General features: G+C 41.6%; 3 protein-coding genes across 4 annotated transcripts in view; 1 reads left to right on the top strand and 2 right to left on the bottom strand.

The window, feature by feature from the left end:
* Positions 1-1238: 1238 nt before the first annotated feature.
* Positions 1239-2426, bottom strand: LOC146493296 (receptor-transporting protein 4-like). The gene is made up of 3 exons (XM_085149152.1): positions 2307-2426; positions 2017-2188; positions 1239-1819 (listed from the first exon to the last, which is right to left on the bottom strand). The coding sequence occupies exons 1-3, from the start codon at positions 2314-2316 to the stop codon at positions 1465-1467; spliced, it is 537 nt and encodes a 178-aa protein (XP_085005278.1). The 5' UTR covers positions 2317-2426; the 3' UTR covers positions 1239-1464.
* A 2679-nt stretch (positions 2427-5105) lies between these two features.
* On the bottom strand, positions 5106-7098 carry LOC146493295 (receptor-transporting protein 3-like). The gene is made up of 3 exons (XM_085149164.1): positions 6956-7098; positions 6452-6623; positions 5106-5759 (listed from the first exon to the last, which is right to left on the bottom strand). Exons 1-3 carry the CDS (start codon positions 6969-6971, stop codon positions 5420-5422), a joined length of 528 nt encoding a protein of 175 aa, XP_085005290.1. The 5' UTR covers positions 6972-7098; the 3' UTR covers positions 5106-5419.
* Positions 7099-15547: 8449 nt separating this feature from the next.
* Positions 15548-24229, top strand: part of sack1hb (scaffolding CK1 anchoring protein Hb) — an 18378-nt gene continuing 9696 nt past the window's right edge. Inside the window, exons 1-6 of one of the 2 annotated variants that reach the window (XM_085149132.1) lie at positions 15548-15918; positions 21608-21799; positions 21875-22201; positions 23058-23222; positions 23358-23482; positions 23566-24123. In XM_085149132.1, coding sequence (XP_085005258.1) covers positions 21677-21799; positions 21875-22201; positions 23058-23222; positions 23358-23482; positions 23566-24123 — 1298 coding nt within the window. In that variant the 5' untranslated portion in view covers positions 15548-15918; positions 21608-21676. The remainder of the gene's footprint in view (positions 15919-21607; positions 21800-21874; positions 22202-23057; positions 23223-23357; positions 23483-23565; positions 24124-24229) is intronic. The other variant, XM_085149133.1, reaches the window with a different exon arrangement.

Here is a 24229-nt window from a genome sequence, read left to right as displayed (position 1 = left end):
GATTATGCGCTGAACTGCATGCGTCCCTGCTGAAACCCAAAGATGTTTAGTAGCGAGAAATAAAAGTATTAACAGTCTTTTTAAAAGCAACAGGAAATAAACAAGTGCCACACAAGATGATCAAGATAAACTGTAGCTTTCCTTTATTCTTATAAGGCATTCAGATGTGACAGGCCTCAAACCAATACCATGTTACATTCATATAGAGCAGGAAAAAAAACTAGATCTGTCTGATGCAGTCACTCCTTGTTTCCCAGTTTTTTAAATCACAGAATGACATTGTTTTGATTCTGTGTACAACCTCCTCCCAGTCACACGGTAGTTTGTCAGAGAACCTGCACACTCATGTGATCAGAGAGAAGGTGGAGATGGAAAACTACAACTACACCCACAGTCTGAAACATGTTGCCTCCTTTTTTTCTTCTGGTTTTGCTATGATGTTGCTATGAATTTATATATTTTTTATATTTTTATGTTGTCTTGCTGTTGTTTCACATTTTCAGTAACTATTATTTTACATATGTTAAAGTTTTTATTGTTTATAAGTTAACATACTTTCCGTTTGCTTGGTGAGTGGAGATGTTCCAGCCTTTCTTCCTCTCCTCATAACTGATTTCATCTGTCTTGTTGTAGTTAACCTTAAGAGTCCACCGGTCTCCATAGTCCAGCTCACTGTCATCATCCAGCAGTTCATTGAAGGTGTCATACCACAAAGAAGGAGTCCATTCTGGACAGGAGAGGGAAATAAGTTAGGCTGATGATCTCAGTGAATCATACACTTTTACAGAGATCAGTGTTATTTAATGTTGTGTTAAAGCAGAAGAAATGGTGTGCTGTGATGTGCAAGTGATGCACACCTAATCAAAAGAAATGTTTCACTGCCGCAAAATAAAAAAAATACATTTAAAAAGTTACTTGTCGATGTGGCCATGTTTTTTTTAATTTTCCATGCAGTCATGGCCGACCTAAACAAACGGGTTACAACAGAGCATGCTGTTATTAAACTGGCTACAAGGCACATTTCATTATTTTAAAGATTAATTTTGGTGGGTGGGTGCTTTTCATGTACACTAGTAATCATGTGTACTAGTAATCACTTATAAATCATGTGTAGTTTCAACGTTAACCACATTTGAACTTCATCTAAAGTGTATATGAGTGCGTCATGTAAAAGTGCAGTAATTTCTGTCTCACAAAACAAATCCAGAAAGTAATAAAATCCATAAAAGAAGACTTGATCAGACTTAAGACTTTATTAGTAGCCACAAATACAATGAAAACCACACAAAAGTAATAGAATCACATACTGTACAATTAATGTGTATCATATAAAGACTGGTAACTTTAAAATATGAAGGAAAGGTTTGTGTGCAAAATGCATTAAAAAATCCCAAAAGAACACCCAACACACCCACGCACGCACACGCACACGCACGCACGCACACACACACACACACACACACGCTAATCATCATCTTCGTCATCCACACAGCAAATGCCCATGCGGCATGCCTGGCACAGGTTCTTCTCGTGGGGTTTGGTCTTCGCTTCAGACTCTGATGATGATCTCCCACTATCTTCATCATCATCCTCCTCGTGGTAGCAGTTTTTCCGAATTTTGTAAAACTGCCTGAGGAGGGCTTGTTCCACCTCTTTTTCCGCGAAACCGGGGAGATTGAATTTGTTGCCTCTGCAGCGAAGACAGGCCTGACCAAAAGGACGCATGATCACCGTCCCCTGGCCCCTCAGCAGCCGGTACCGGAACACCAACACTACCCGCGCTGAAGCCCAGGTTCTTGTGCAGGATGCACACTCAAAACTGTGGAGAAACGATTAGACTGTGTTAGGTCCAAATATATTTTACGTACTTGCATCTAGAACTTGCTCTTTCCACTTGAATATCTACGACTCTGGTTGAAATAATACTGTGAGCGCCACATAAAGCGAATAAACACTCATGTATTCATATGACCTGCATATTTGAAAGTTTATAAATGCAGGACGTGCGGCACATACTTTCCACGGGCGCAATATGTGGAGACCTTCCAGCCTCTCCTCCTCTCCTCCTCGGTGACTCTGTCTGTCTGATTGTAGTTGAAGTTGAGAGTCCACCGGTCTCCATAGTCCAGCTCATTGTCCTCATTCAGCAGTTCGTTAAATGTGTCCAACCATAAAGAAGCGGTCCATTCTGGACAAGAGAAGACGATAAGTTAAGCTGATGCTGTCACAAAGCAAAGCGGTCTGTTTTACAGGACAAAGATCCAAGCAACCAGCACAGGTGCAAATTCTAAAGTAAACCATGTTACCTGTGTCCATGTTGATCGATTGTCTGTTAACTGAAGAGCTTCCAGCTGATGCGATGAGTCGCTGATGTTGTTCGAGTGGTGAATGTGGCTCTGCTGCTGGAGCGTCTCTGTTTATATCCTGAGAGCAGCTGTGCGTTTGGAAAACGAAACTTAACATCGCTTTCATTTTCCATGTAGCCATGTCCGACCTAAACAAGCCGGTTACAACACAGTGTGCTCTTATTTAAATGTCTACAAGGCACGTTTAATTATTTTGTAGATTTTTGGTGGCTGTGGGTGAAAACTGAATTGGCTAAAAGGGTATCAGTGTATGATCGCCGCCTAACATCACGGGCAAAAGTCAGTCGGTCACCTTTGTGCTTTAGTCAAGAACAGTCAAGAACCTCTTTTGCTTTTCATGTCTAATCATGTGTACTAATCACTTATAAATCATGTGTAGTTTCAACGTTAACCACATTTGAACTTCATCTAAAATGTAGATAAGTGCGATAAACTGAGATTATTCATGTAAAAGTGCAGTAATTTCTGTCTCACAAAACAAATCCGGAAAGTAATAAAAGCCATAAAAGAAGATTTGATCAGACTTAAGACTTTATTAGCAGCCACAAAATACAAAGAAAACCACAAAAGTAATAGAATCTCAATCTCAACACACACACACACACACACACACACACACACACACACACACACACACACACACACACACACACACACACATTAGTCATCATTCTTATCATCCACACAGCAAACGCCCATGCGGCATGCCTGGTTCTTCTCGTGGGGTTTGGTCCTCGCTTCAGGCTCCGATGGTGACCTCCCACTATCTGCATCGTCATTCTCCTGGTGGTAGCAGTTTTTGTAAAACTGCCCGAGGAGGGCGTGTTCCACCTTCTCAGGTGTGTGTTTGGAAAACGAAACTTAACATCGTTTTCATTTTCCATGCAGTCTCCGCTATTGCATCATGTACTTGGACTTTTTCCTCTCGATTCAGTGTAGTTTCAGTTCATTTCCAGAGTGTTTGCTCTTTTCAGTTTAGTTTTTATTGTTTGCAAATGTTTCAGTTTTAGTTTTTATCTTTCATGCACGGAGGACATATGTCAGAGGCAAGAACATCTGTACAGGTACAACAATAAAAACAAGCAGCGACTCTTAGTCCTGTAGACAGCCATAGTCTCAACAAATACCTCACCAGGGAAGTTTTTATTATTAATATTACTCATTTAATGTTCATTTATTTCAAATAAACTAACAGATACTGAAACTCAGGATATTTCATGTTCCTATTCTGGGCTTCTCTGCTCGGGCTGCTGCCCCTGCAACCCGGAAGTCTCAGCTGACTGCAGGTTGATCAGTGGTTGTTAATCAATGGTCATGAAAAATTGCATAATTATGATGAAGGAACTGACCTCACAGCCCTTTGTTCCTTCAGTGGGCTGGTTTCAGTCATTGTGCAAATGTACTGTTTATAAGGTTGGGAAACCTGCAGTCAGCTGAGACTGAGGAAGTCACTTGGATGAGTGACGAAACGTTTCTCCCACTGAAAACGCTACGTCCAGATGAACAGAATCAACTTCTGGACAGATAGGATAAACTGAATCAAGTGATAGTGCACTATCACTGCTGCTCATATCAGGAAGTGCATCCAGTGCAAAACCTGTGCCAGGTCAAAAGATGCAGATATGGGAAATAAAGGAGCTCCTGCAGGAGCCAGGAGAGTGTCCTGAAGTGTTACTTATTACCTGACATAAACAACTGCTTAAATATGAAGTTGAGTTTTCTCATGTGTTCTTGATTCTCCTGTGACTTTCCTCTGCGCTGGCATTCTTATCTGAAAGCATTTCACACCCCTGGGGAATTTTCTCCTGTGTATTTTGTAAAAACACCCCGGAGCACAGTCACCTTCAGCAAAACTGCTGCATGTCTGTCCTGATAAGCTCTGTCATAATTATAATCTTTGGCTCATTCCTGAATGTTTGGATGAAGAAGAAAGCTTATCAAACTTTTCTAATTGTTTTTACCCAGTTTTAGAGGTTTTTTTTTTACTGTTGTCTATTAATTTCTAGTAAATTAAGGGGAAATAATATATATTTAGTATTATGTCTGTATTAATGATGCTTTGGATGCATTTTATACTTGTGCCTCTGTGTTCTGTGGTTACACAATATTTGTGCAAAAAAAATAATGAATGAAAATAATTGAAATGTTTGTAAATTATTCTTTGAAAGTGAAAATATGCTCTAAACTTTTGCTGTTAAATATTTTTCGCTGCTCTCCCTTTTTGACTTTACACGGTAACAACAATAGAAAATTGAAATAAATGAAAACAATGCGAGGTGCTCAGAATAGGAAGCCTGAAGTCATCGAACCAGTAATCGTGCACACTTATGTCAGTTTAGTAGTTCAGGTTTTAACATTCCTGTGGACTCGAGCTTTCTGTGGTGTTTTATATTTTAATTTGTAGTTGAAGTTTATTATCATGTTCCCATAAAAAAAATCAAGGCCAGCAGTTTTGTAGCTCAACTCAACATAGTGACAGTGCTGGATTTTTCCATATTTGACTCAGGTTACTCTAAATACGTGCAAATAAATCCTTCCTGAACCAAATCTTTCCTCTCATCAGACATCTTGAAACATCTGCAGGAACTTTTTTGGGCGGTTCTTTTGAAGGATGATCAAAATTAATTTCAGCTTCTATAAAATCCCATCCCATAAATCCCATTTATTCTCATGTCTATTACAGTAAAAGATGAATTCAAGAAAAATAAAAAAAAAATAGATCGGAGAAACCCAACTTGATCACAATTTCACAAAATTTTATTACTTAATTAGTACGAATACAATACAATAAAAAATATAGCAAATTTATCATATCTGGTGATTGGTCCTGTTTTTTTGTTGTTGTTTTTTTACCACACCAAGAACCTTCATAACAATAAAAAGCCTTTAAACTTCAAATTGCTGAAGAAAATTTCATGTGCAAACTGGAAAAGGAGGCTGTCATGGCACTCACACTTTGATAGACACACACACACACACGCACACACACACACACACACACACACACACACACACACACACACACACACAAACAAACACGCATGCACACACTTCTAGCTGTCATCCTGACAGCAAATGCCCATACAGCATGCCTCACACAGGCTGTCCTCGTGGGGTCTGGTCCGCACTACGGTGGACTCTGTGGATGACACATCGTCGTCATCATCATCCTCGCCGTAGCAGTTCTTCCTGATTTTGGCAAACACCCTCAGCAGAGCATGTTCCACCTCATTCTCGGAAAATCCACCCAGCTCATAACCATCTTGGCACCGACGACAGGCCTGACCGAAGGGCCGCATGATCACCGTCCCGCGGCCCCTCTGAAGCCGGTACCGGAACAACACCACCACTCGTGCTGAGGGCCAGGTCTTTCTGCAGGACGCACACTGAAATCTGTGGAGAAGTGATTAGATACAGAGCACAGAGTTATTTTCAGCCTAGTAGTTATCGTTAACCTTGCTATGTCAGTGCAGGCGTTCACTTTTCCCATATCGCAGCTGCTTTATCATATTGCTCTTCTAAACCGTATGACTTTCCAGCCAGATGACTTTATAGGGGAGGGTGGATGGGGCCAGTATGGGTGCCACGTAGAGATAAACCACGAGGAATAACAAATGATAAGACTTTTTGTGCAATCCTCAGTTCTGTTTCTAGAAAATGAACTGCTTCTTTCCCCCCTTGTTCTTCATTAATTAAATGACTGTTGTGCTTCCTTTGAGTGGAAAACAGACTTAGAGACACACAAGGCTTTAGTGGGCAGTCTGGCACCTCGTGGGTCCAACTTTCTTTCTGATTTTAGGTTAGACGAAGAAACTCGCTCAGGTAACTTATTTAACCAGGTGGCAGAACAAGTTTCTCTCCATTTGAGTAGACAGCTTTGTGAGACAGCTGTCACACAGACATGTCATCAGCTGTTTGCTCATGTGTACAGGAATGGGTGGAGACTGTGTAACCAGCAAGGAAATGTTTGTATCTATGTCTCCTTTGCAGCATATTTATTAATATTGTCAGTGACTGTTACCTCACATAGGCTCTATTTGGAGGAAATTAACACATGAAATTTTGACAGTATTCAGGGAACGTACTTTCCACGGGCACAGTGGGCATAAACCTTCCAGCCTCTCTTCCTCTCGTCCTTGGTGACTGTGTCTGTCTGGCTGTAGCTAAAGTTGAGAGTCCACTGGTCTTCATAATCAAGCTGATTGTCATCATACAGCAGCTCATTAAAGACGTCCAACCATAAAGCAGGAATCCATTCTGCACAAAGGAGTAAAAAAAGAAAAAGAAAAACTAAGAACACAAAAACAAACTAAACTACACAACATCACTGTCATTTGGATAGAAAAAAGCAAAAAAAAAAAAAGTTTTAAAATGCAGACAGTGAAAAATAAATGTAAAAAAAAATCACCAAGCTCATCAAAAAGCTTTCCTCCTCTGTTTTAAATTAAGAAGTCTGACTCTTTAACAATGCTACTTAAATGCTGACGCAGCAGCCATGGTGATCAAAACAAACACTGCAAGAAATTAAAAAAAATATTTTTCTCCACCTCATATTAATAAAATACTTAATGAAATAAATGATGTCTTACCTGTGGATCTGCTCATGCTGCTCGGCTGTGGATTAACTCTGTCCGCTGAGGTGAAACGTCGACGTGAAATAATCAGCGTTTGATTCGTGAATGTTGACCTGCAGGCAGCTTCTGTATATACGCTCTAATATCAGCTTTGGCGTGGAATCGAAACTTAACATCAGTTTCATTTTCCCTTCAGTCTGTGCGAAAATATGACGCAGAGCTCGCGAAATATCAACAACATAAACAAAGTGTTTGCGCCACAGTTTGATCCCAGTTTTGCTGACGTTTGAATATGCGTGCCCTATTTTTAGAAGTGGATTTATTTTATGAATAATCTACAGCACAGAATCATGCACAGAGTCGTCAAAACATTAAAAAGGGCAGCACAATAATGTGAGACTCGGTTAAAAACACGATTTCATTTATAGCAATATCAGTGAAAGTGTAACAATAAACCTCAGAATTACAAGATGGGAGTTAACAACAGTTTATTTATTTATCATTTTCCACAATTGATCAGTTATTTTACCCTTTTCAAGAGCTCCTTTTGTATTTTTTAATATTATTGCTATCAATTCTAAGGAAAAACACGTTTAGTCGCCTTCGTCAGTGGAATGCGTTTATTATTCGAGGTTTTGTTACATTTTGAAGAGATTTGCAAACTATTTTAAACTTCAGCTAAGAACACGTTCAAGTTCCGCCCAGTAGAGGGCAGTATAACACAGATAGCTAACACCATGCTCCACTGCTGATGATCCTCTGGAGCTCAGTGGAAACAAGTCTTTTAAGGACTCTGGACTCCAGTCATAAGATGGTTTCTTCTAAGCAGGATCAACTTTCCATTACGATACGTAAGCGTGGTTACATATAACGTAGTTAGTATGGCTGGAAAGCTGGGGAGAGGAACCACATAAGGTCGTACTGATGACTCTAAATGACCCCCACAAAAGTCATCTGCTAAAAACGTCCACAGATATTTTCTGTCTTCAGTGATCAGGGTACATTTCTCTAAATCCAGTCATAGGTCGAACTGTCTCGTCAGCTTGTTTTGTGGCAGACAGCCATCATTACATCGCTGCATGTTTACACCTTTAACATTCTTAGTCACCTGCTGATCTGCAGTTTCATCCTGCAGCCCACATATGACACTTTGGCAGAGTTCAAGTCAGAGTTATTAGTACAAACAGAACCTCTTGAGATTTGCAGTTGTGGTCAGAAGTTTGTATCCACTCATTAGTGACTTAAATCTTAATGTGATTTTGAGCTTTTGATGAATTCTTTGAACTGTTCTTTTTCCAAGGTCGAATGACTGTATATCACACATCTTTAATAACTTTAAAAAACAATAATTGGGTGCACAAGTAGTAATTTGTTTTGGATTTTTTCTAATCCACACAGGATCAAAATTATATATACACTCACTTTGGTCCTTTAGTAAGTGGTGCTGAAGGCTCTATAGTGTACTTTAATTTAAAATAGCCAAGAGCTGTAAACATCACTTGACTGACTACAACTGGCAGTTTCTCTTTGCAATCATAAAAAGGATTTGCGTAACTGCACTCACTGGATTGACTGATACTCAGAAGAATGGGAAAGTTCAAGATCCATTTCCAAACAAGTACTGATTCCGAGATCATCAGTTCATACATTTGCAAGTACAAGTTTATTCAGATGTGTCACTACTTTGCCAAAGTCTCTGGGAAGACCCAATCTGTCACCCTCAGTGACAGGAAATTGGTTTGGAAAAGCTATTGCTCCAAGATTGACCATGAAGGAGCCTGTCAAGCACGGTGGTGGTAGCATCATGCTGCAGGGCTGTTTTATTGCTAGTGGTACAGGTACAGTGCACAAAGTGGACGCACTTCTTCAGCTTCTTTTCAAATCTAAGGTACGTGTTGGGTGTACCAACAAAACTGGTTTTGGATTGGTTAAAGCAGATTAACCTTAAGCTTTTGGCTTTTCAAAACACCAACCTCAACCCTACTGAAAATTTGTGGACTAGGCTGAACAGCCATGTACGTGCCAGTAAACCAACCTATCTAAATGAACCCTCCTGCCAAGAAGAGAAGTCAAATATCAAGCCAGAATAGAACCAGAAGCTTGTTGTTGAAGTGCAACTTTCAAAGGCGCAGAGAAATGACAAAATATTAGTGGGGCTGTATGTATGGATACTTCTGACTCTGTATGGATTAGAGAAAATCCAAAATAAATTCAAACTTGTGCACCCAATTCTAGTCTTTTAAAGTTATTAACGATGTTCATGGTACAATCATTCCACTTTGGAAAAAGAACAGTGCAAAGAAATTATTAAAAGCCCTAAAATTACCATGGCATTCAAGTTCAAGGTGAGTGTCTCTAAACTTCTGACCACAACTGTGAATCTGAAGCACGTTTCATGTCTAATAAGGTTCATCCAAAACCACATTATAAAGGTCTGAACTTCACGTAGGAGTCAGCAGTGATCCGTGAGGTCTTGGAACAAATCTGTCTTGTCTGGTGACATTCATGTCCAAAGGTGGACCAAGCCCTCTAAAATGTGTCATGTTACCTGATGTAAAACTATATTTAAAATCCCCCCAGAAATAGTTGTTAAAGGGAAGGCCTCGGGTGTTCTTGTTTTCCTTTCCTTTTTGATTGACTGAGCAGCAGCAGGTCACAGCAGGCTTTCAGTCGAAAGGCATCTAGCTTTGATAAATCAGCCTTTGTGTCCGTCTGTCTGTGAAGTTATGCACATTGTTTCATAAATAATCATTACCATCACGTGTGACAGGTGGTAATAATAGCGTTAAAACGACAACACCTGCCCAAAGTATGCAGTGGCGCTGGTCTGTCATTTATCTGCATCACACCAAGAACACATACTTACTGTAAATGAAAACGCTGCACTCTCATTGGGGACTTTCCTTCTACCTGAGTTGTTTACAGTTCATAACAAGTGCCCACCCAGTACTAAAAATGAACAGAGTCTCCTTGGAAGGCTTTAGGCGTCAGGCTTCAGGCTCTGGATGAAGCAGAAACGCACACAGTCAAACGCCAGTTTGTCAAGCTCATTAAATTAATTTTAGATCCAATTAACAGGGATTATGCAGGTGTCATCTTTTGGAACAACATAAAAAAATATAATCAGGTCATTAAACACTCGGATGCACCAATATTTATCAGTATTTATCATCAGACCCAGGAAAGTAATGGTGAATGCAGTGTTGTATTGTTAGCATTAGACTCCACGTTTACTCAAACTCCACAGAAACACAGCTCCCCCCCACACAGCCACCTACAGTACAGTGCACTGTACAGCGTTGGACACCTTTCCTCTCGGCACAGTGGTGTAAAGATGACCTCAAAGCCTCTGGCTCCAGGGAGTCACCTTATACTCCGGTGTGACATTACATGGTGAGAAAAGCATGCTGGGAAAGCTCACAGAGAGCAGTTTGGAGACAGACAAAGAAGGGCACACTCAAAGAGCAACCTCCTCTTATTGTTGCTCCTAGAAAATGGTGATTAAGTCTGCACTGGAAGCTGCAGCAGACATGGACACACGCGGTGATAAGACATGAAGTCAGATACAGATACTCCTAATTTTGACTCATATCACTCTGTTCTGCACTCTGAGACTGAAGGAAAAATGTGACTATGAAACGGTCACAAAGAGAAAAATGCCATGGTTTATTAGGGTCTCCTAGCAACACAACAGTTAATATTCAGTTCTTGTTTGTTTGACTGATCACATGATGGGAACTTTGCGGTGGTTTTGGGGCTTGTGGTGCTTTTGAATTGCTTCGTATTATACACACAAGTACAGCGCCATGAACATAAATGGGATGGACAAAAATGAGAAACGCCTCCTATAATGGCATAAACACAACTGTGACAATCATCCCCGAACTGCATTAATCAACAAGAAGGTTTATATCACACCATCCATACTAATACTAACCTTTTATGAGCTGTTATAGCATTACATGATAGTATTTGATATAAATGGATCAGCATCTTTTGTTACCTCATATACTGATAAAATAATTATGAATTTATGGCTATCATTTCTATCACATCTAGTTATATTTCATTTAATGTAGTTTTTATCTTTTTTTTAAGATAACATATTTCCCATATCGGTTCACCTCTGCTGTAATAAGTGCAAAAGTCTTGAGCCACACCCAATTTCTTTACCTTTTGCTCCCAGGAGGGCCAACCAGTCGTGAGCAATGGTTCTCTGTGCTTTCTGAAGGTTTTTCAAAGTTTTTCCTTGGACATTGGCTCCAGTCCTTGTAATTGGCCATTTTCAGAGAGTCTTGTTTGTGTTTTTACTTATTATACTTCTTAAAACCGACGTATGAATCAGCATCGGCGTAAAAAGGCATCCCTAACTCAAGGGATGAACCTGTGTTGTGTTTACACTTAACAGAGAATCAAGGAATCAATTCTACATTTTCTTTAGACATTTTATTTGGAGAGGTATTCTCAAAAACTAATTAACAAAAAAAAAAAAGTTTATCTGGCAAATATTGACTTTCAAGATCCTTCAATAAGTCGCTGCACCTATTTTTCATTTTCCTGGCAAAGCATAAAGAAATGAGTCTATCTATCTATCTATCTATCTATCTATCTATCTATCTATCTATCTATCTATCTATCTATCTATCTATCTATCTATCTATCTAGCTATCTATCTATCTATCTATCTATCTATCTATCTATCTATCTATCTATCTATCTATCTATCTATCTATCTATAAAAAAAGTCACAGGATTTCTTCATCTTCATCTAATTCTACTGTCAATATTGAAGAAGCCTTGTCAATAAAGGTTTTTTGAATTCAAATATACCTGACACAGCCTACTAAGCCAGCCCTGCTAAGGTGCAAGCTTGGATTTAGCTCCTGTCTGGACTTGCATACCTGTTCCAAGCCGGCTGGGTGACTCAAGAGAGGGAGGAGATCAGGGGGGAAGAGAGGGGTTGAGCAAGGAAGAGAGAGTGTGTAAAAAAGAGAGAGGGAGTGAGAAAGCGAGAGAGAGGTTGGGTGTGGTGAGATGCCTTGAGCACATTCCTGGCAGCTGCCGCGCCCTGTGTTTCAGCGTCTTTGTACCTGCTAGTGTTTGTTATCAGAAGTCGATCATACTTTCTCTCATGGCCCTCACTTTGATTTCACAAACATGCATATAGTATGGTTTGCCTTGTCTGCACTCACACAGCTGTATGCACACACTTCTTAAGTCCATTGTGCTTAAAGTGTGAGCTCGGGAATATGGCCACTGCAGCGTATGTGAGTACATTACAGATTAGGACATGGATGAACAGGCAGACACTCAAACAGGAGACACACCCTCAGGAACAGGACTGAACATAAGCCATAACTCTGTGTGTAGGTGTGTGTGTGTGTGTGTGCGTGCGTGCGTGCGTGCTATCAGGGGCCTATCAAAGAAGGTGTGTTCTTTATGATAGATGATTTAGGACAAAGGACAGCCAAAGTGCACACACATACACACAGACACACACACACACACACACATTTCTACCTTCACAGCACTTTGTTTAATGTTATCACTACTGGTGCATTCGAGTACAGGTGGAGAGCCCAGAGAAATTGAAAAGGCAAACAAAAACAGACAAAAGAAAAGTTAAACTGATAAAAGACTGAAACTGAATGCATTTACTTTGTATCAGGAGGAAACACATCACAATAATAATTCATCTTTTCAAGTTTCAGAAAAATCCAAATCCAACCTCATCTCCAGATGATGGGTGGCAGAAATGACCCTGGATCCGTGTGGGATTTGAGGGGGACAAACTGTTGGCAGTGCCTGCAGAAACGACTTTGTTACAGTGCACTCTTATAGAAATGAGAACTCTGGAAGTCTGCTGAGTCAGCACTGGTGTTTTGCCATGGAGAAAAACAGCACACTGACTCATTTACAAGGATTCAGACAGGAACATGTTCTCCAAAGAAACCACTTTTTCCTTTAAAGCAGCCAATGTAGCATTTGCAGAAGACAAACTTCTCCCTAACTGCCCATTTGGTGTATTTTTGTAAAATGAGGAATCCCCAATTTAAGGGGATGCTGTGGTTTTAGCAGTTACAGTAAAATGCATTAAAGGTAGCGAGGAATAACTATGAAAGATCTTAAACACAGCAGCATAACATCTGATCGTGACAAAGCAAATGAAGCTGTACACAGCAGAATTGTCTTTACTTGAAAATGCTTCACATTTTGCCTCAAAGAAATGAAACAGGATCTATTTAATTTTTATATTGGTTGGGTCTTATGATTGCGGGGGCCATAACCCCCCTAACCCCTCTGGAAATTACGCCCCTGCTAAGCACAATTGGGCAACATTTATGTTTTAAACACTTGTAACAGATGGATAGAAGCACCAGTGAAAGGCAAGGTTGATCTGCTGTGATGTATGGTTTGGAGATTGTGGCACTGACAAAAATACAATAGGCAGAGGTGAAGATGTTGGGATTTTCATTGGAGTGATTTGAATAGCGACAGCTCAGGTTCAGGAGTTTGGAGCTAAAGACAGGGCAGGCTGAGATTGTCTGGACATGTGCAGAGGAGAGATCTTTGATGCACTGGACAAAGGATGTTAAATATGTAGCTGCTAGGCAGCAGGAAAACAGGAAGTGAAGAAGGACATGCAGAGGTGTGGTGTTACAGAAGAAGATGTCAGAGATAGGGTGAGATGGAGGCTGATGATCCCTAAAGCAATCCGTAAAGGGAGCAGCAGATCAGAAAAACAGTCACCCCAAGACACTATGTTGTTAGGTAATAACCCTACAATAATACAAAGGAAACCCCAAATGTCAAATGACCCCAAATGCCAAGCACTTGGCAGCAGTGGGAGGGAAAAACTTCCTTTTAACAGGAAAGAAACCTCCAGCTGTTGACTAAGCAGACCTGGGTGGTTTTGAAATTTTGTTTTGTTTCTCTTTCTTCTTCCTTTCTCTCTGACATTTTCTCAGGTGAAGTTGGTGGTCTAGTTCTGGTCTCTCTGCCTGAGGCTGGTGTCTGTCAGTGTTATTAGTAACTGAGGTATCAGGCTTCAAATAAAAGATGGACAGATGCTTGCTATGGTTAATCTTAGGCTCCCTCAGTTTGTGTCATCTGGCTCAAGAATCAACTTACCTGCAATCTGGTAACAACTCAAGTTGTTGTGGTTCACGTTCACACCTCCAAATGTCTGTGACCCACTCTCAGGATGTCTGCCCACTTCACAGTCTCAAGAAATGAGTTGATCTGGTTCTATTTACACATCATCCTGCTTTATTCACCTCCTGGACAGCCAATTAACTCTCATTCTCTCCCCTGACAGAGCTCAGTGATCCCATTTGCATTGAAGCCGTTCTTCTTTCCCAGCTACAGTCCTTCATCTGCTCAGTTTCTTTGCAATAAAGCTTACTTAATCAAAAGCCACTGCTTGTTGAGTCTGCTCTTTTACATTATGACTCCAGCAGAACGAAGTTTGGGGAGGGGCAGCCATCTGTCGCACCGTTTGGGAGTGAGGGGAGGGAGACAGGACAAAGACACATTGTGGAAGAGAGCCAGAGTGAAAAGAGGTGAGTGAAGGAGACTCAGTGCATTATGGGAATCCCCCAGCAGCCTAGGCCTATTGCAGCATAAGTAACAGAGGATTCAAGGTCACCTGAGCTAGCCCTAGCTATAAACTTTATCAAAAGTCAAGTTTTAGGTCTAATCTTAAAAGCAGAGAGGGTGTCTGTCTCTTGAATCCAAACTGGGAGCTGGTTCCACAGACAAGGGGCCTGAAAGCTGAAGGCTCTGCCTCCCATTCTACTTTTAAATACCACAAGTAAGCTACCGAGTTAGAGCGGAGTCCTTCACAATGGTGATATGGAACTATCAGGTCTTTAAGATATGATGGAAAGAAGATTAAACAGGTGGTGATCTGATCTCTGTCATAGTCCTCTGATGTAGTACAGTTGCAATTACAGGTTCACTGGTTTTATTAACATTTAAACAGCAACAACCTGCAGTATGAACCCTGACCAGCATCCCTTCAGGGGTCTCAGTCAGGGTGGCCTGTTGCTATCACCATATCTCTCCTCCATAAAATTTAAAGACTAGACAACTGAAACATTGATTAAAATACTACTAATTACAGATTTGAGGTAAAATATTAACACTGATTATTTGCACTTCTTTGGTATATGTGCAAAAAGCATAGATAACTACATTCAAGGACATAATTTATTTTTTATTTTTTTTAAATGTTAGTGAGTTTAAGGCTGTAGTTTAAATTAAAAAGTCTTGTTTGTGTTTATAATGTAGCATTAAAATCCCTGATATGATGCATTTTATTGATGGAGAGTTTCAAATTGGTTGTTTTACTGACAAAACATTTCGCAGTGCAAACAACACGAGAGCAAGCAAAAAGGAGCAAACATCGGACAAACATGTCAAAGAGTCAAGTGCAAGGATGAATAAAGCATTCATTGTACGGACCGCCAGTTGGGCCAAACTCCTGCACGGGCACGGAAAAAGTTTGCGAGTTTGGAGAAACTTCCTCTTTTGCTTGAAAGTCAGCAGCCATGACATAAAAGCTACTTTTGAAACGTGCCCGGGGGAGAGAACTTCCAATAGTCTTCCACTCCCAGCGATCAACTGGTCTGGGAGGAGTCTCACCGGTGGGAAAGCCCTGCCTCGCAGGAGTCGCCCCGCCGCTTCCGTCTCCGTTTATTGTGACAGCGGCGTCTGCAGGGTCACACACCGCCGGGACGACACTGAACCCGGGCCTGGAGTCCGCGCAGAGTCCGCTCTGTTTGCCCATCGGCGGTGGAGGGTGCACGCAGCTGGAGACGAGGGGGAGGCTAGGGTGGAGTGTTTTTTTGTCCGATCCGAGGAATGTGACGCGCGGACGGGAAGGAGACTCGCATCAACGGTTTCACCGGGAGGAGATAAAGCCGTCGGTGCACAGAGAAAAAGAGAGGAGGCGAGTTCAGCAGCAAAGTGAGGAGGTACGAAGTTAAAACGAGGGCAAGCTGAGGGACAAAAGAGCCATTGTCTCGTCCTGCTCTGTTGTGATCTGTCCAGTTTTATATTAACCTCTAACTTATTATCTCCTGTCTTCAAAAAGCGTCCTATTTATCTTCTCCCCTGTCCATAAGCGTGAAATGTGGACTCTGCGGATTAATAAAAAGTGAAATGCAGCCTACTTTGCTCATTTCCTCATAAGCCGCTGGAGGTTTACACAGAATTAAGTCATCCAGGTAGCTACAGTGCAACAGCGATGTTATTACAGCCCGCGTACACGGAGGGCTCAGTGCTGGGAGGCTGGAAGAGACAAACTGTGCTGCTCTTTTTTCAGCCCTGTGAAGACTTTCATTAAAGAGCATGCTTACAACCTGTTTAGTGCTTTGTCTGCGTGGCACTGTAGGAACTACAGCTAATAAATAATGCTTGAGAGGGCAGGGACACTTTTACAAGTGTGCCTAATGCACTGGTTGCACAACAGCATGCACGCACTGCCAGTCACTGTCATTAAAACCAACCTGAAATCCTTCCAGTAACACAAAGGCATTAGCCTGTAATCGTAAAAACTTGTTTGTTGAGGAAAGAAACAAACGCTTCAGGGAGAATATTTTTAAAGGGTTTAACCTAAAAAAAAAAAAAAAAAGAAGCAAAATTAAATGTGATGCATGCAAGAACAACTCACTTTATGTTCAAACTATTTAGTCCAAACATTCAGAGTGCATCTCTCTTTCACACCTACTCCCTACCTAAGGCTTTGGTTTAAGGGTTTTTTACTGTGTCTTTATTACAGGCACTTTGGCACTTTTGTTTTGACTCGAGTGTGTATTGATTTTAAACTTCACCATCGCATGCTTTTTCCCTCGCTTCGTTCAAAGTGAGTCACTGTTCAGAAATAGCACGACATGTGGTTATAATTTGAAGAGTAGTGGGAATGTTAGTGCCATTTTTCCCCCTGTGCTGGGTCTGTGCATGTGTGCTTCTTATTATAGGTTTAATCTTGTCACACACTGGCCTTAAGGCCAAGGCTGTGTGCCATTCATTAATTTGTTTGCACTGCTGTGTGTGGTATAGAAAATGGGGGTCTGGTTACAGAGGTGTTGTTATGTATGCGTGAGGTTTAGTGTGTATGAAGTGGAAATATTTTGATGCCATCGCTGCTGGGTTTTCCATACAGGATGGCTGCAGGCCTTTAAGGCGGTTGGAAAGATGGCGGGGATCTCAGTGGACCAGTTTTTCTAGCAGTACTGCTGCATTAAAACCCCAGCTACACACACAACACAAAGGGGAGGATGCAAGCCGCCGTGTGTTCTCACATACTGTATGAATTCATTTGAGCTGTCTTTTGTGCAGCGTTCAACAGCCACGCTGAGGTGTGATGATATACGGGGAGACAACCAGCGCCGTGTGTGTGTGTGTGTGTGTGTGCACTTATCTACATCTCTGTAGGTTCATCTGACAAAAAAATGTCACTGAAAGGTTCTGACGGGAGCATCTGGAGATTACTGGCTCATCTCTCCAAACCTGTTTTTAAGTATTGTTTTCTCAACCTGGGTTCACACACCGAATTATCACACAGCACGAACCGGCCAATGGTATGCCGGATCAATTGGAGTGTTTGTTTAGTGAGGTGTGTTCAGATGCGAACGAGAGAAAACAGACAGAAAGAGGCGGCGAGGATGTAGTTTGTGTTTTTTTTTCTTGATAGTTTGTGTCCTCGGGCTCGCTTCTAACGTGTCTCATGATTCACATGTCAGGACAGATGTAATTTACACTTCCTCTGCTCTTCACCTTACAGTTTCTGTCCTTCTTTTCAGCAACGTGAATGGAATGCCGAGAATGGGCTGTTTGTATGCTTCGTGAGCAGACGCTGTGCACGTCTGAATATTTGGTTTATCGGCTCAGAGACGCCAAAGTCTTGTGCTGCCTTCATGTCCTGTCTGCCAGGGTTTAGTGTTTCAGACCGGCCTTTGTTTATATGGTACATTTAGGGCAGCCTCGTCCTCCTGTGAGCCTCTGAAAGGTTCACAACAAAGGTAGTAAAGACAGGGATCCTGATCATCATGGGACACTTTCTGCAGTTTGATGCTCGCTGCAGTTGCTATAACAGCAAACAAAGCAGCAGTATTTGTTTAAATATCCTACAAGTCGGCCAGGTGAGGCGGGGAAAGTCTGTCATGCTTCTGACATTGTGTTATTCATCTGTTGCCACACTCTACGGTGACACAGCGATGACGAGGATGCAAAGGAAACCCCCATCCCCCTCTACCCGCCTTGGCTCTTTTTAATGCCACCATGCTTCTGAATTAACCGATTAGGTCATTTCCTCCCCAGGCTGCCTTCCTCCAAGCTGCTGTCAACACTTTTGATAATCACCTGATTACAAAAACAGTAACACTACCAAAAATACTTCTTGTTAGTTATTTTTGCTACATTTCTTTCTCAAACGTGACTGTGAACTTATTGTTTGTTCCTACAGATTAGGTTTGTTCAGCTTGCACTCTATAATACAACTTTCCATTCACGAGGGAATTAACTCTGACTTTTGGACTGTTGTGTTGCTACATGTGAGTTTTTCTCTTATTTTGCGTCTGTCATCGGTTATGCACTTCATTTGCAGCTTCAGTGCAGTACACCTATGTACACAATGGGCACCATGGTGCTGCAAATGACTTGGATACAAAGAGCAAAACTAGGCAAATCAAATGACTTGGAATTCAGGGGCAAACTAATTCCATGCAACAAGCATGTGTGCCCCGGCATTCCTCCCTGACCACCGTGGAGCATGGAAAGCCAACAGCTTGCCACAAAGCCCTAATTTCAATGGCTCCACATGAATAGGGAAACAGGATGTCAGCCATTTTGTCAGCAGATGAATCACCATCTCGGCAGTCTGTTGCAAGTTATCCCCAGGCCACGCCAACCAGGCTACTCGATGACTCACCAGGTCGCTGAGTAAACCGGGTTGTCCCACTGATTGTGGGTTAGGACTTTCGGCCCTTAGCTATCACCGTCATTAATCTCTCAAGTGTGCTTGGAAGTTTGCAGAGAACATGTCAAACACACACTTGTAAAGCAGGTACAGCCTCACTAAATACTTACCCACCCTACCTCTCAGACCCCGGGTTACACACACGCCCTAATTTGCTCAAACTGTAGGTGTATCCACTTCCTCTTTCGACCACATGCTACATAAGAAAATAAGCCACGCATGTTTCCTAACATTGCCAGCTTACTTTAAATACTTAAGCAGCGTGGTGGTTGTTCACTCTTTTCTCCACCAGAATGCAAACCCTCCAGCATGCAGCTGTCAGCACCACATCAAACATCGCTCAGTGGGTGCTCTGGTTGGCTCAGTGATGGTTTATAATATGCAAGTGTGCTGTGGGTTGGAATCAAGCCTGGGATTTTCATTGTTTCTTTATCTAATGCCAAAAAAACCCTCAAAAGCCAAATTAGGTTTTAAGTAAAGTATCTACTTTACCTTTTGAAAGCAGGTACATGGATGTACAAAAGTGGCCAACTAAACACTCCACTGTTTTATGTGGACAACATTTACAATCAGCAGTAATAGAGGAAAAGTTAATGGGTTTGTTTGTTTGCTGGACGACACTGTGATCGAGTGGCTGTCTCATTATTAGCTATTTACCAACATACAGGTATCATTAATTACAACAGCTGACAAATGAAAACTTAAAAGTAAAGAAGAGATGGGAGAGACCATCAACCACAGTGTGAGTGTTGATGTTGCGTAGTTGGTCCATTCTGTTACTTCCCTGTTGGGAGCTCGTGTTTGGAACTCCACAAGCAACCAGCTGATCCAAGCAGAGTTGGACCGAGCACAAACGACTATGACAATGAAACAAGATTATTTTTAAATTGCACACACACACCCTTAATAGTGAGTTTTGACATCTTGGTATATATTAATAAGGATGGTTTGATGACCTTGTAGTTTTGATGACCTATAGTTCGGTAGTGGCCACCATGACTTAACTAATGAAAATCCAGTTATTTGTTTTATAAGCAGGCCTGAAATATGACAGAAACCACTCAGTTCAGACTTCAAGGGCTTTTCTTAGTAAGCTGTCATGTGTTAAAGAGTTTAACTGACAAATATCAGTATTGGTTGGGCTCCAGTTAGCATTGTTGACTCACTGCAAGAAGTTTCCTGGTTTCAGTCTCGTGGGGACCTTTCTGTGTGGAGTTTATATGTTTTCCCTGTGCCTTTGGTAGGTTTCCTCCAGGAACTACAGCTTCCTCCAACAGTTCAAACACATCTATGTGATTCTAAACTGCTTGTGTGCAGTATGTCAGGCAGAAAACGTGCCATAAGAAAGGATGGTTTGCTTGATAAGATTAGAAAAGTGCTATATATTACATTTTACAGCTCAAATTATGTGAACATTTATGTTGGTTTTTGGTGCTTCTTTATCTGATGTAGTTTAGCTGTTTTTAGCCTCTCACCAGCTGCTTTTCCTAACCGTGTTTTATCTGATGACTGTATTCATCCACGTATGAAACTAGAAGGCCACACGGGGAAATAACACTTAGGCTAAACCTTTGTTTTATCTTGTTTTTTTTTTTTTTAGAAAGAGCTCGAGATCACCATCACAATCATTCATTTTCACATTTTTGAAAGCTTCATGAGATTGTTTGTGTGTTTGTGCAGGTGTGTTACCCTTGCTGATAGATGAACAATCAAACCTGCGTCTTAGTCACGCCAAAGTCACCTCTTAAAGTTTGGCATGTGAATCATAAATGTCACTATCTCGTTCTCGTTGAAACAGGCGTATATTCACACAGTGTTATGTAACAGCGGACCTGTGACTTCTTCAAGTTAAGTCATGGCCTGCTCATCATGCCCATCTAAATAAGTTTGGTTGCCATGACTGGCAGATTTTTCAGGATAAGGTCTAAGCAGCAACATGAATTATGACGCACCAGCGTGGCAAGTTTACTGTGATATGAAAGAACCTGTCTCTACAACTCCTCACGCCTTTCCCACCTCTCCTCTTGCTCTCTTTAATCTCGTCTCCTCCCTTTGCTTTTTCTGTATCCAGCTGTTCCACTTTGTTCTCACCTTTATATACAGTTTTTTTTCAATAAGCCACACTGAAGGTTGATTAATCACTGGTATTATTAGAGTGAAGTCTTTGTAATTCAATTAATCATACTTGAGAAATATGATACTTTTACCTGTTCTACCTTTAAGTTGAAGGAGTTGCTCTCTCATAGCACCATTCTTTTATGCATGCTTTCTTCAGTATTACTCATTACTACCTGCAATCCCACACAATGTCAAAAAGTATTGTCAGTTTCGTAAAAGTGTTCCGCTAATTGTGTAGGCAAGCAATAAATATCTGTTACAGTTGTTAACATTGTGACAAATCTGCCTGTTAAACTGTTACTTGCTGCTAAGCCGCCGTTGACTCAGCGACAATAGTTGCTTTGTGTGCGTGGTTAAAGGTAACGTCTGTTGGTGTGTCCAGACACAAAGGTCTTTTCCTCTCAACACCCAAGGGGATATTTTGTTGAATCATAAGTATTGTGTCTCATGGATGGGGGAGTGGTGTGATATTTACAGTATGTGCAAATAGAGTACAAAACCAGCTGTGATGACGTTAATTATTAATTATTGTGGGACCTCATTTTATATTTTCCTTTTCCTTGCAGGTTTAAATTCCCCCTTCCTCACCTTTTCTTACTCCTGAGCCTTAAACTTTGACCTGACCCCCTCCAACCATGCCGCACCGGTCTCAGAGTTCATCGATAGGCGATAACCCTCTCGACCCAAATTACCTTCCCCCGCACTACCGTGAGGAGTATCGTCTAGCCATTGATGCTCTGATAGAAAACGACACTCAGGTAAGCGTTGCTCTAATGCATGAAAACACATACACACTGCGATCTCCTAAACTTTTCTGTCTCTTCGCACACCAGGGCTACTATGAATTCCTCCAGAAGGCAGATACGGCCGGTTTTCTGGCACAGCCAGAAATTGAACACATCAAGTCGACAATCCAGGGGCCTAGCCAGCCCACCGGCGTCCTGGAGCTGACCTACCACGAGGGAGGCGTCGAGGCCGATGGGTCTTCGGACACCTACTGGCCAGTTCAGTCGGACCTGGCTGCCCCGGGGCTGGATCTGGGCTGGCCGCAGCACAGTTTCGTTGATCCCACAGAGGTCACAACTCTAGTCAACCCCTCTGATCCTGACATGCCAAGCATAAAGGAGCAGGCGAGGAGACTCATCAAGAACGCACGCCAAGTAAGCAGAAGAGGATAAGAATGTGTTAAAACATGCAGGAGTGGTTTTGTTTCACCAGACAATAGAAAGAAAAATCAACCAAAAAATTCAGTGTTTATAAATTCATATATTTAAGGTGCCGACTCAGAGCATGGCACATAACCAGTTTCACAGATAAAACACGAGGAGCTTTTATTTATTTATAGGTAATACTGCAGTACAAGTCGTATTACATCAAAGTGTTATTACCTTAGAAGATAGCGAGAAGAAGCGAGATAGAGAGCTGCCAGGGACATGGTGTGAACGACGGTTATGTTATCTCGCTGCTGAGTTCATCTCACTTTTTATGCTCTCTGCCAAGTCTGCCACCACGCCCTTTCAGAAACATTTATAACTGGCTGGCCTTTAGTTAAATAAAATACCTGATTAATGGAAGCGAGAATGCCAAATCCAGTGAGCAGTCAAACCTGTTGGTGTGGTGGGTCGTGTGTGTAACTGTCCTCCATTTCTTGATGATGTGTTTATGAAATACATGTCTGTATCCTGCCAACTAACTGTCAACAAGCACACAGAGGACACTCAACAACACCCTCTTACTGCATTTTATTCATAAATCTTATATAAGCCTTTTTTTAATGGTTTTTCTTCGTTAGTGTCACATTTGTTGCTTCCACTGGTCTGTGGCTGATCTTCCCACCATGCTTTCCACATGTGGGTGTGAAGGGGCAAAGAGGTCCCAGAATAGCCAAATATAAATATTAATTACTACAGATCAAAATACCAGACTTCCTTTTGACTACAGTTGTCCTGACTGAACTGAAATAGACTTTTGTTGATTAAAAAGAAAAACGTTTTTGTGTGTTTGCTCCTGCTCCAGGTTATCGCTGTGGTGATGGACATGTTCACAGATATTGACATCTTCAGTGACCTCTTGGACGCAGCAGCACGACACGTTCCTGTTTATATTTTACTGGATCAGCTGGAGGCTCATCACTTTGTCTCTATGGTCCTCAACTGCAAAGTCAACCTGGAGTTTATTCCGGTCAGTTTGAATTTTATGATATTATCTGAAAACAACATTAAAAAGAAAAAGGCGCTAACAGCTGGGTCTTGTTATGTATTTGCTTATAATTATCAGATATGCATCTGTAACAGAGTTGAAATTCTGATTTCATAGATGATACGTGTCCGGACTGTGGCGGGAATACCTTATTACACCCGGACAGGGAAATCGTTTAAGGGGCAGGTGAAAGATCGTTTCCTATTGGCTGACTGCAGAGCTGTACTCAGTGGGAACTACAGGTGACTAATTTAATAGTATTAATAACATCAGCACTCAGTTATTCTTTAAATAATCTTTGCCTCTACTGTTCTTTATGCTATAGTTTCATGTGGTCCTATGAGAAGATCCACCGCTGCATCGCCCACCTCTTCCTTGGGGAGCTTGTTGCCACCTTCGATGAAGAGTTTCGCATTCTGTACGCTCAGTCAGAGCCTCTGGTTATTGACCCAAACAATACAGCGCTTACTGTCTCTGATCCCAGCAGCACCAGCAACTATTTAGGCAGCCAGTTTGGATTAAAGAGGTCCCAGTCTTTGCGTAACTCAGTAGGTTACCGAAGGCAGCCTGAGATTCCCCCTGCCTTCCCCTATGGTGACACTGATCGTAACCCCGTGCTTCCTTTCCGGAGAAATGACGCGTTTCGTCAAACCCTGGAGCCCGGGACAGGAATTACTATTGGAAAGTATTCACAGCAGCAGTTTCGTCTTCAGCAGTCATTCCTGGAACAGGGGCGGTCCATCGTGTCCAGGCAGATGGAGATGAGCGCCAGTGCCTTCAAGAGGCACAGCTATGCAGAAGGAACCCAGGAAACCTATGCGTCTTCAAGACAGTTTATGCAGCAAAGAGTCATGAACAATCTGGACGAGACAGACTTCCACAGGTAGGAAAACCTTTAAAACCTCCTGCTGTGATCAGAATAATGCAGTATTATTACATGGACCATAAACATAAAATGTATGGTTTATTATTAAGTTATTAAGCAATAA

Source organism: Neolamprologus multifasciatus, chromosome 22 (genome assembly GCF_963576455.1).
Source record: "Neolamprologus multifasciatus chromosome 22, fNeoMul1.2, whole genome shotgun sequence".
In the NCBI taxonomy this organism is placed as follows: domain Eukaryota; kingdom Metazoa; phylum Chordata; class Actinopteri; order Cichliformes; family Cichlidae; genus Neolamprologus; species Neolamprologus multifasciatus.
The sequence above is the reverse complement of the archived record's forward strand: the minus strand, read 5'-3'. Positions and strand labels throughout refer to the sequence as shown.